Genomic DNA, 12,483 nt, shown 5'->3' with positions numbered 1-12,483 from the left:
AAGTTTTCTATCCCTAATGGCAAATGGCAAGTTCAAACACAATGGAAAAGAACAAGGGAATTCCACCCCCTCTTTCTCACAGTGAACTCAGTGGAACACTGCTAAACCTTGGACCATTTATTCCATAGCAAAGCTGTAAAATGAACTCCAGGAACATCATCATCCATTGCTTTCTATGGGTGGGGATGAGACTCCAGCTTGTGGTCATCCAGCGTCCAACAGCCAGGCATCAGGAAAGCAGCCTGGTCCCAATGGCTTATAAAACCAGCTCGTGGTTAAAGAACCACAAGAAAGAAATTAAACAAAATAGACACAGAAAGCCCCCAACCTCACATGGCATGGACTCCTGAATAACATGTGTGCAAGACAGACAGAACCAGTGGAAAAGAGGGAATCTGTAGCTCTATTGCCTGATTTATTTCCTTGTGCCTCTGCCCTACACTCACCTTGCACTTCAGCCTTCAGTTTTCTTACCAATGTAAGCACTTTTTTCCCCACAGTGCCTTTGAATACTCATATGCTTAGTACTCAAGATACTCTACATGATAAGTCACACAAGTGTCTACTTCCCTGCAAATAGTACCACTGCAAGCATGGCAAAAGGCTCTGAAAAGTGCCTTGACAAATTTTTTTTTAGTTTTCCAGCCGTGCCTTTTCACCAAGCAGCAGAATCCACAAAGAGAATGAGTACTCCCAAACAGCTGATGATCAGGTCCACAGCAGGAATTTAAGGGAGTTGTAACAAACCTGCCGCAGACCCTTTGCAGACAGAGCAAAAGGGGAAATGATACTGAAGTATTTGTCATGGGAACGTGAAAAACCCCCCAAAAGCATGATGTTTGGCCTGATAGAAGACACACTACTATAAAACAACAGACAAGAATGGGAAAAAAGATAGAAAAGTCAGTTTTCTTTTGATGTCACAACTTTAACCACCAAACCCAACTTTCTTAGTGCTCCATTCCTTACCCCTGTCTTACCGCTGTACTGAAAGCTGAGCAGCACTAGAATGGTAAGAGACACATGTAAGGCTTGGGTTAAATGAGTTCTAAACAGATTTGACTCATTTAATATTTGCTTTAAGAATTTTAGGCTGTGAATCAAATTATTAAAAGATTTGTTATGGGTTTGAGATTATTTTTCCTATGTTACTCGAGATATATCATGCAGCCCTCATTCCTTGGGAAATAACTCCCTTAGACCAAATTTTCTGGCACAGAAAGCACTGCATGATGCTGCTGGGTAGGCAGTAATTTTAAAACTGTTCTGTTTATCTTGACTCAACTCCATTTATTTCTCATCCACTTATACACTTACCAAGTCTCATTTCAACTCAGTTTCATTTGTGTATCTCAAACCCATCATTGAACCACACAATTTCAGAACACACTAAAATATAATGGTGAAAATATAACTGCTTAAAAACTCTTTTTACTGAGGGTAAAAAAAAAAAAAAAAAACCAAACCAAAACCTCCAAGGCCATCATAATAAACTCTTGAGCACAGTATAAACTTGCTGCCTCAACTAAATTAAAAATCAGAACTTAAACTGAACGTGCCAAACTTAAAACATAACACTAAATGCTCAGAAAAAAAGTCAACCAAAAGCAAGCAATAGACTGAATGCTTTGGCTGTGCAATGTGCCTTGACTGTGCTTTAAGTTCAAAAACATCTAAAAAACTCTGGAGAAACATAGGCTTCTCTCCCTTTTCCCAGTTTCAAGTACTCTTAGGTCTGTATATTCTGCTCTGTTTAATGAAGATAGAAGCATTTGTTCAATTTAATGTTTATAATTGTGAGATGGAAAGGTTCAATGTGGTAATCAAATATACAAGAGCTCAGCAAGGTTTTACGGGAAGGTAAACTTGGGTTTGTAGCCTGATATCATACCTAATGAATTTAGTGTAGACTGCATCTTCATCTTGGAGAAAACTCCCTAAAAATATTTAGCATTTCACTTTTCCAGGAAATTTTAGGGGTATTGCACATGCTCAGCAGTATCTAAAATCCAAACTTCAAATGGTTTTTAGGAATGAGGTTAAACATAAAAAAAATTCTAGTTGGCAAATTAAACACACAAAAAAATTTCCCAATTTTCTTAAATGTGCCAGGCATTATTTTATCACCACATTATCCACTATGAGATATAGCTGAAAAACAGAACAAAAATGCTAGTATATTTAATATGCGCTCCTCTCACCTTTCTAATGCTACGAACAACCAGTTTTTTCTTTTAATTGGTACGTTGGAACTCCCTTCCTGGGAGATGATACCAAGCCAGAGTTTGACTATGAAATAAAGCAACTTTTCCCCCACTGTAAGAAGCTCAAGTTAAAAAGATTCAGTCTGTGCTTTGACTGCTTGCAAAGGCATGATGACTCCAGGAAGAATAGGAACACTTCAGTACCACTTCAGTGCAGCAATGTGCCATGATGAACTCTGTCTTACACAAAAATCAAAGTATCAGTCTGTTCACTTGCCTCTCCACCTCAGTTTAAAAGGTTGAAAGTGTGTTTGATTTGGGTAAGACAAAGATCTGTACTCTACCTGTCTCAAAAAGAAATGCAATGTGCACATCACATGGAAATATGGAAATACATGATACTTGGAAAAGACGTTTAAAGGGGTACCCATGGAAACCCCTAAAAAAAAAAAAAAAAAAAAAGCTTAAAAAAAAACTGAAGCAAAACAAATCCCAATATGAGGGCTTTCATCTCAAGAGTTGATAAAAACCCAAACCAGCCTAACAACAATTAGACAATTCTTCTGTCTTTGTCTAACTCATGTAAGATGCTCTGTTCCCTTCTGCCGTGCTTTTCAGCCTCCACAACCTCAAACAAAAAGAATAAAAAGCAAATGGACTCCCACTATAAGGTGCACTGTACTGAAGTGTCTCCTTTACAGTTTATCATCACAGCTCAGCTGGAAGGCGTTTACCTGCCCGAGTGCGTTCCTATGGCGACCACTGCTCCGCTGGGATGGAAATCCGCGCAGTGCCCGGGTTCCTGCATGGAGAGGCACAGACAGGTCACTGCCCCAGCCATGTCCTCAGGGACAAACACCAACCCTCATACCAAAGCTATCCCTAAGAGGCTGAGCTGAGCTGACACAAGAAAAACCAACCACTTGGCAGCACGCTAACCCTCACACTCATCTCTCAGCGTATCAGTGACATGCACTGCAAGACCACCTCGTGAGTAAAAGGCTTACATTTCTGTGTAAAAAATAATTTTTTCTGGATATTAGCAAAGAACTAGCCAAACTACTAAATGAATGACAGTAAGGAAAGGACATCTAAAGCCAATTCTTCGCAACTGTATGATGACCTCTTCAGATTGTTTGAATAACAGGGAAAAAAATAAACTGTAACACGAATAAAGGACTAAGATTGATTCAAGCTGGTTTTTCAAAATGACATCAAGCAATGGTAACCAGATTACATCTTACACAATGTCTGATGAACCTTGCTAAGTTTATCAAAGCTTCCAGACAGCTGTTTGTAAAAGCATAACTGTAGGATTTTTGCTTGCAATCAGGTGGGACAAGAGTGTTTCAGAAATTGAATTCTTTTCCCTATTTTCTAGCTTTATACTTAAATTAAGGGGTTGACATACATCTAGCAGCCTGGTCCATTCCAGTGTGTGGTCCACAGAGTTCCACATACAAACTTGCCTATCTTGGGCACACGTTAAAAATAAGTCTTTGAAAGGATGAGATGCCAGTCCCCAGAGCTCATCTGTGTGTCCCTAGAAAGAAACCACAGGCAATTTAACAACTAAGAAAATGAGGAGTCTTAAAATAACACACCATCAGAGAAAACCTTTACATTTTTGGGTTTTAGTTTAAAAAAACAAGTTATGCTCACCTGTACCTCTACTACGAAACCATCATTAAATGTTCCCCTCAAAACAAAGTTTCGTGAAGTACCCACTAAAAATTGATCAGCTTTTCCTTCTGCTACAGCTCTGATTGTTCCATACTGGTCAGGAACCTGGGAAAAGAAACATCTTAAAATCACATCAGGCATCTTGATAGGTGCTTCATTTTGGAGGCCACAAAGAGAGAGCACAGTGACAGCATCAGATCTGGAGTTCTCCCAGCAAAAAGAAACAATCCAATTACTATGACCTTGATCAGGGCTTGACCTGAAACCTCTCTCATCTATTTGTTCAGTACAGGCATTCCAGGATCTTATGCCAAGAAAATAACAGTTATAGCATTTTAATAACTTCAGTGGAAAAAAAAATTCTAAATTAAATTACACAGCTTTTAAGTGTCAAATTCACTAAACAAATGCACTGCACAGCCTTAAAACTCATCTTACAAGGAAAGGAATAACACACAGTTACTATTTACTTCCCAAAACACATTTTGAAAGCGAAGAAAAATCTTGTAGCACACAGTAAATGCTTCTTGATTTTCTTAATGTTTCCTGATAAGCCTAAAGTAAATGTTCACATGCCTTATGTTAGCAATGATTCTGAATTTTAATGACTTTGTTTATTGAAGGCTTGAATTCTAATACACAGCTTTATTTTACAATGTGTCATTGTTTTCTAAATGATTTTATTTGAGAAAATACACCAATATTAAGTGATAACATAAGACAGAAAAAACAATCTGTCAGGATTCTGGTAACATGAAAATTAGCTTTAACATAACATTACTACCAAAAGGAAAACAGGGACACTGATATGAATAGAGTGTGTTACTTAAGCCTAAGAATTGTATTATGATAGTCAGTGGTTACCTTCTCTGCCATGTTTTCTAAATGTCAGTATTAGATTCAAGTAACAAATTCTAGACTGAACTTACACAAGTGTTAAGAAAAAAAATGCTGCTATAAATGGATAATAGGTAAGTGGAGTAAACCAATGTTTAAAGAACCATTTAAGGAGAACATATTATTTCAAGATAAGGGAAAACCCAAGTTTTTAAAATCCAAAATACATTACCTTTTCCAGTTCATCCCCACTGACCATATTGCCAAATCACAAAGAACAAACATATTGACTGAACTCCTGGTTTAGGATAAACTTTAAAGATGTTCTCATCATAGCTTATTAATTTTTACAGAATTTATTATTACAGAAATTACAGCTCATTAATTATTACAGAATTCCAATATGCATTCACTTGTTTATTTTATGTCAAACTTTCTACTAAAACCCTAAAATGCTGGTGACATCGTCTTTCTCCAGAGAGGCAAACTTATAAAAACACAGGCAACACTAAACAATATCTTCAAACACCCTCTTGAACAGGATGAATTAAAAAAACCCCACACAACTAAGGAAGGATTTTGAAAAAAGAAAACCCTTAAAATTTCTGTTCAATTTAAACACTGGAGAACTGAAGCCTCATACAGGCTCATTTATTGTCTAAAATTTAAACACTTCATAATAAAACATGGTAATTCACTTAAAAAACAGCACCTAGGTCTTCTTTCATCCTAACTTCCCCTGTTAAGGGTGGGGAAAGCTCTGTCTTGCTAACCAATACTTTGTTCAAGGCAATTTCCTTATCATTCTTGCTTTCTTACCTCAATTTCCCTTTCAGGATTCAAATCATGATCCCACAGGATGATCTTTCGGTCTTTCCCACCTCCAGTTAGCAGCATTCCATTCCTCATTTGACAGAGTGTGAACACACTGCCATCATGAGCTTTGATTTGTCTGCTTATCTGATATACTCCTGTATGCACAAAAAAAGAAAATAAGAAAGAGCGCTACTCATTTTTTCACCTAGGGTTTACAAGAGACTTTGCCTTTAGGCAGAAGAATAAAGGAAGTACATAATAATAATTACATTTAGACTGTTAGGCTCTTAGTATTGCAAACACAAGGTGGTAGTGTTTTCTTACAGGATAAAAAGATAAAACAAAGGGCCCGCCTTTCTGAAGGAAAACTTTTTTGAGATTGATTGTCCTACAAAATGTGAAGGTAAAACCAACAATTGGTAAAATGCTTCCATTTCTCTGCTTTCCAAGGAGCACAGTTTTTCCAGATGCAAGAGAAACTGCCTTTTAGAGTCAAAAAATATTTAGTAAGTCATTATTAGAAAAGAAGCAAAGCTACTTTATTAAAAGAAATGAAAAGACTTGTTGTCTATAGTCATTTGGGAATAAAAGGCCAATTATTTATAGCAACATTTCCAGGATGCATGAACCTAATATCTAAAGCTGGACACTGCCACACATAAAAATAGTACAACCAGCATTTGGCATCTATCAAGACAGCAGTCTACCCAAAGGAAAATACTTGGAAGAACGAAGTAGATGAGAAAATTAAACAAGGGTAGCAAAAGAATCCTTTTGCATCCTCATCGGGTCTCCACATCAAAAGAACTGCTGTTGGAAAGTAATTTAAAAAACCCAAACAAAACAAGATTCCGGTGGTGCATATTTTCGAATAGCAATCGCAGAGAAAGTGAAACACCACCCAGCTATGAGCTTAACTTTGCTGACTCTGCCTATGGCTCAAGTCAGTTTAAATCAGTGCGCTCTCACACTGTGAAAGAGAGTATGAGATCAAGTCCCGTGACCAATCTAATGTGATAAACCAGCTCAAAACCCCACCTTTAGTTAAGCCAACGTAAATATTCTATTTGATAACGCTTAGGGTTATACTGAAAAAAGGCTATTTTTGCACAAGAAATTAAAAATTAAACATCAGATAACATGTTGAATTACTTTTCCATTGCAGTTAGCTTGAAAGATGAGAAAAAGATTTACCTACAGAATCAGACTTACTGTTAAAAATGTACTTTTTACATGAATGTTTTCCTGGCATAACAATTTAAACCAGAGTGTTTGAAATAGCTGCCAAGTAAAATGAATTATCATTGAATTTATGAGGGCTAAGCTATGCCAGGTCTGCATATGTTGGGTAACAAATCACTTTCCTTTCTTTTTTACAAAAAGCTTTGCTCGAAAGAGTTAGCTCAATTTCAAATTTCAAAATTTTTTTTTTTTAGGTATATAAAGACTTGAGGGTCTGTTAAACCAGAAACTGTTATTAACGTAACTGCTACAACTAAGCATTGCAATTGTACTTCACATACAAGTCCTGTTAATGTCAGCTCCACCACTTAACGGTACTCCTCTGAAACTAAGCATGGTGCAACAGAAGCCTTAAGAGGCAAAGGCAGCCTGCAGAATCCCCAAAGTGATCCTACAGCCTTTTTCAAATGACCAGATCAAAGGAAAGCTGATTAACCACATTTTTTAAAAATGCAAAACATTTAGATCAAGTAGTTTAAATTAATTTCATGCACAGTCTTGTTAATTAAAGAAATTCTATACTGCTCTTAAGTCAGCAAATTCATAGGACTTTCAGGACTTAGGTACCACCTGTTGTGGACAGGAAGTGTATGCTCTGAGTCAAGGCTGTTTCTCTATTCCTTCCCTAATGCCATCCCTTGTATTTGTCCTGTACAGACTATGCAAAATCTGTGATTAACTCCCTACGTATCCTACCTTTAGCTCCTTTTCCTGGAGTAGCTTCTACAGTAGTTTTGCCCCATATGAGTATTATCCCACCTGAGTCTCCAGTGAGCACATCACCATTTCCCAAGAAAGCCAAACACTGAACAAACTTGGGTTTCTCATATTTCTGAAACAAAATAAGCAAGAGAAAGGGATTATTGCTTGTACTTGTTGCATAATTAGAATAATGCATCCACCCTCTTACACCCTGCATACACGTAAGCAGAATTTAGCCTTTTTTTTGTATGTTTACCTCTCTGATCAGACAGTACATGGTAACAACAAAGCAAATGTACAGAAAGCTTACATTTTATATCCTTCGATTTAAAACTGTCCTGGTATTAAGATATTATTACCCCAAATATCCCTTGCTTCCTTGATAATGAATTGCCGCTCCAGGTCCAGAAAAATATATGAGATTTGCCACATGTTATTATGGTATTTGCATCAGTGGGATGGAATTCTACAGCAAGAACAACTTCATTTGTAGTCTGAAATAATAACAGAAATAATATTTGTTCAGGTAGGACATTAACAACTAGAAACACATGTAAACCCCCAAGTTTTAGAACAGAGATATGTAAAACTAGATAGCTCATTGTATGCCTGAAAGTATTTCTAAGTGTTCTAAGTCAGCTGTCTGAATTAATAATTTTTTATACATTGATTTTTCGCATACATAAGAGAACTTTAATAAACTTCAGTACACAAGTTAAGGTTTTATATTCCCTTTTAAATCACAAACGCTCCTGCTCTCTCAAATAGCTAAGACTTCTGCCAAGGAAAATGAATAATGTATGAAAGACACTTTCTTGGATTGAAAACCCTGCTTAGTTTTTACACAGACTGGTTTGCTATTCTGGATAACAAGGCTGTGACAGAGGCAAGTAAGGCAATGCTAATATTGTAGGATTATATCCATCATTCTCTTTTTGAAAATCACTAAAAATTCTTTTGGGTTGTTTGTTTTCCTTTCCTCCTGACGAGGAAGAAAAGCCTGCATAACTCGAAACTTTGAAACATAGGGTCCCACCTTTGTATTTTTACTGGCTGCATGTACTTTTACTAAATTACCAACATCTTAAAAGTATTTCATCCTTTACCAACAGATTTTAAAAACATCATAAACTGACTGGTCATTTACTTAACTTCTAATGTATATTCAACCAAACTGCCTCTGAAGACAAATCTGCAGGTAGTGACTACAAAACAAGAAAACAAATGCATTTATTGCTACAGGATTTCAAAACAGGCTGCCCAGAGAGGTTGTGGAGTCTCCTTCTCTGGAGATACTGAAAACCCGCCTGAGCATTTTTGATCTGCTGTTTTTGATCCTGTGCAACGTGTTCTAGGTGAACCTGGTTTGGCTTGGGGGTTGGACAGATGATCTCCACAGGTGCCTTCCAACCCAGCTGTCCTGTGATCTCTACATAAGAGTGCTCTTATATCACATCTTTGGGAGAAACTTTTCCTACTTTCCCTCTTTTGGCTTACTTTAAAAAAACTGATCTTCTTGGGGTTTTGTTTGTTTGTTTGTTTGTTTTGGTGGTTTTTTGTGGTTTTTTTGTTTGTTTTTGTTCATGGTCATATTTATTGAATTATGTTTCCAACGCAGTTTTCACATGAGCAAATCTGCTATGTCAAAGAAATAATTTGGAATTTAAGGACTGAAAACTTTAATGGAGGTTCAGCTAAGAAACAGCTTTTGTTTTGCATCCCATCCCAAGGGATGCAACTCTGTTCACACCATCTTCCATGGAAGGTGCTTGAGATACTGTAAGACCAAGTCCTAGATGTGAATAAGTTCTGAAGAGCAAGCTGTCCCTGCCAAATAATTTTTAGCCAATTCTAAAACACCAAGGAACTCCCCTGAGTGCAAAGCCAGTCAAAACATAATGTTAGTGAGTGGGAAATACATGGCATATGTCAAAGAGTTTCACATAAAATATCAAAAAGGAAATGAAACTACTGTCATACAATTAAATTAAAACTTGTAGAATAGTCAGTATTGGTCAACATAATCTAGAGAAAACAAGGTCAAACCAACCTGATTTTGATACCTGAAATGGCAAGTTTGTAATGATATAGACATACATACTTGTGGAACATGATTTATAAAAATAGACAAATACTCGGTTCCACATGCATGAAATATCTGCTTGCTTGATACCGGATAACACAAAGGATTCGGTGTTCCCAGTGAAATCAGCTTTACATGAGCACTGAGTACAACACCTCTGAACACATCTCATTGGTCTGAAATTTGGAAAGGTTCAAAAAGAAACAGAAAAGCAGACAAGACTGTAACCCACAAAAGTAATTAGAACTTGGAAAGAGAAGAGACACATACTGGGAATCAATAACTAGATTTTGATCCAGACAAAACTGAAATAAAGAATGTCTAGAAATATTTTACTTTTTTAAACAACTACAGACTGAATGGTCAGTTTAGTTTCCTAAAGTTCCCAGGATTTTTTTTTTTTTAATTAAGAAACCATTAGACAATTGCTTTATTTGCATTGGCTCTTAAGGGTGAGTAAAATGTAATTACAAACCCTTCAATATTCAAATATCTTCCAGTAAATAAGTTAAGAATACATTTCTGCAGAACCTTTAAACAATATTACACAGTTGCAGTTTCCAAGTAAGATCAAAGGCATGTCTCACAAACTTGTATTTATGGGAATAAAGCCACTTGTATTTCAGAATATTCATGTGCAAAAATTACCTTTATCTCTGCTATTTTTGATTTCCTCTGCCAATCCCACACAGTAAGCATATGCTCGTTAGAATCATCAATTACACACAAATGAGTACCAGAATCCTAAAAGGGAAAAAAAAAAAGAAAAAAAAAGAAAAATTCCATTATGTATTGAGGTCGTAATTACTTTAAATGGACTTGGTTAATTTATATTTGCACCTTTGTGGATTTTTTAAAATGCATCTGCCCTGCCTTGTTTCTAAATTGAATATGACACTATTTTGTCAGTACTTTTTTTTTTTTTTTTTTAAGACAGAGAGAATTTTGTATAATTGCATTAAAAAATGACCATTCTACAAAATCTTTAAAATATCTTGCCAAGTCTTTACTCTGTTTTTGTTCATCGGTTTTTATTGCTAGGTTTTTTTGTTCTGGTTTGTTTTGTTTTGTTTTTTCTTTCATGTTTGCAACTTCATGCTTGCAGCAAAATGATTTCGTTTTCTATTCTATAAATATTTTGATTTTCCTCAGGTCTCAGGGGACAGACACATAGCTCCACTAGTGTTTTCTCCCTAAACACCACCATCACATACACACAACTACATTATCAAATTCTGTAAACATGTTTCATTTTTTCCTTATGGGTCATAAAGTACCAGCAGTTTCATCATGTAGTTGGTAAAACTGCAGCAAAGGTAACACTTTCTGAATAAAACTATGCTTACAGAGGAGGCAGAGCAGCCCCTAGAGTATCAAGTAACTGAAACCACATATTTTGGACAACTTTACAACAAAATGGCAAATATATGTAATTAAAGGAACAGAGAAAAAAATCTTGAAACAAACCCATACTTATTCCCAGCAATGCAAACTTGCACAAACCAATTGTTTCAAGGACATCTGTAGAAGGATTTGGAGGAGATTTTAATTATATTAAAGTTGATTCTTGCACTTCATTCTCTAACAAAATAGAGGTGAAACTATAGCCACCTCTCTATGAAAATAGAGGTGGCTATAGTTCTGAGCAGTAATATGCAAATACATGTGTGAATTATTAGGTGGGAAGAAATGCTGAAGACAGCATTGGCGATGTACGCAGCTCTTGTGGGGGTTAATAAATTCTGTGGAAAAAACACAGTTCTAGATACTGCACACAAACTGTTTCAGTCCAGTGAGCATTCATGTGAAGCCGTAATAAGGTACCAAATTCACTTTCAGCTACAAAACAGAATTAATAAAAACTAAAATCTAGTCCTCAAAAATTCCCTGGTTTTTTTTTGTTTTGTTTTTAAAATGATGGAATGCATTCTTATTCCCATTGAAAAAGATCTCTGTCCAAGTGTGTAAGTTTCATTGGTATGTTGGAGTGACAGGAATGCCAGTACTCCTTTCATATTATTTACTGAAACACAAAACGTACTGTATCTAACACAGCAACATTTCAATGCTATGAAATGTCTTTCAATTGCTAAGTGAAATTGCAGAAAGTAAGTGCAAGAATTTCTTTTCAACAGATCACCCAGAGACACTGTTGAGTTTCCATTCTTGGAGATTCCCAGAAGCCAGCTGGACCACAGCCTGAGCAGCCATCTCTGAGAGAACCTGCTCTAAGCAGGACAGTGGATGAGGTGATCAATCTCCAGACATCCCTTCCCACCTCAGCTGTCCTGTAAATCTCTTCCTCTATTAGCAGAATACTGCAGACATTGCTTTTCTGCATTTTCTGTTTCTTACATATGTTAATTCTTCTTGATGGAATGCAACAATCCAGCCTGGGTTTTCACAAGGTCTGATATGTCTCAGTCTTTTGGCAAAAATGCAGTGGCAGCCTAAAGATTATTTTGCAAAAAAACTTCCAACTCATTTCCAAATTTGAAATGAGAATTTTCTGAATGCCAAGTAGTGCATCTCCATGTGCTACCAATTTTTCTGATAAATTCCACAGGCCCAGTAACAAAGACCTCTATTTTTTTTCTATGTAAAGGGGTAGAGGAAAAAAGTGAACAAGCTATTCCTCAGGAAAAAATAGTACAAGATAATGTGAGGGTTGTTTTTTTTTGTTTTTTGGGGTTTTTTTGTTTCCATTTCCTGTTGGTGGACAAAAAAACCTCCTCCAGCTGTGAAAGCAAAAAAGTTAACCCTCCTATCAGAACTCACTAAATTTTGTCTTCACAAACCTAACAAATTTGGTTTTAGCATCAGAGTAAGAAGACCCAAGTTCCTCACAAACAAAACCAAACCACCAAACCCAGCATAGACTTCAATTTCTAGTTAAGGCTTTTCTTGCCTGCTATT

At 36.4% G+C, this 12,483-nt stretch overlaps 1 protein-coding gene across 6 annotated transcripts in view; it reads right to left on the bottom strand.

Moving 5' to 3' along the window:
• Positions 1 to 12,483, bottom strand: part of EML4 (EMAP like 4) — a 148,919-nt gene that overhangs the window by 15,511 nt on the left and 120,925 nt on the right. For all 6 annotated transcript variants that reach the window (XM_040058237.1, XM_040058238.2, XM_040058234.1 and 3 more), the window contains 7 exons: positions 10,216 to 10,311; positions 7,844 to 7,978; positions 7,479 to 7,614; positions 5,544 to 5,695; positions 3,867 to 3,992; positions 3,616 to 3,747; positions 2,939 to 3,006 (listed from right to left, as the gene is read on the bottom strand). In XM_040058237.1, coding sequence (XP_039914171.1) covers positions 2,939 to 3,006; positions 3,616 to 3,747; positions 3,867 to 3,992; positions 5,544 to 5,695; positions 7,479 to 7,614; positions 7,844 to 7,978; positions 10,216 to 10,311 — 845 coding nt within the window. The remainder of the gene's footprint in view (positions 1 to 2,938; positions 3,007 to 3,615; positions 3,748 to 3,866; positions 3,993 to 5,543; positions 5,696 to 7,478; positions 7,615 to 7,843; positions 7,979 to 10,215; positions 10,312 to 12,483) is intronic.

The sequence above is a fragment of the Hirundo rustica genome, chromosome 3, assembly GCF_015227805.2.
Source record: "Hirundo rustica isolate bHirRus1 chromosome 3, bHirRus1.pri.v3, whole genome shotgun sequence".
Classification (NCBI taxonomy): domain Eukaryota; kingdom Metazoa; phylum Chordata; class Aves; order Passeriformes; family Hirundinidae; genus Hirundo; species Hirundo rustica.
The sequence above is the reverse complement of the archived record's forward strand: the minus strand, read 5'-3'. Positions and strand labels throughout refer to the sequence as shown.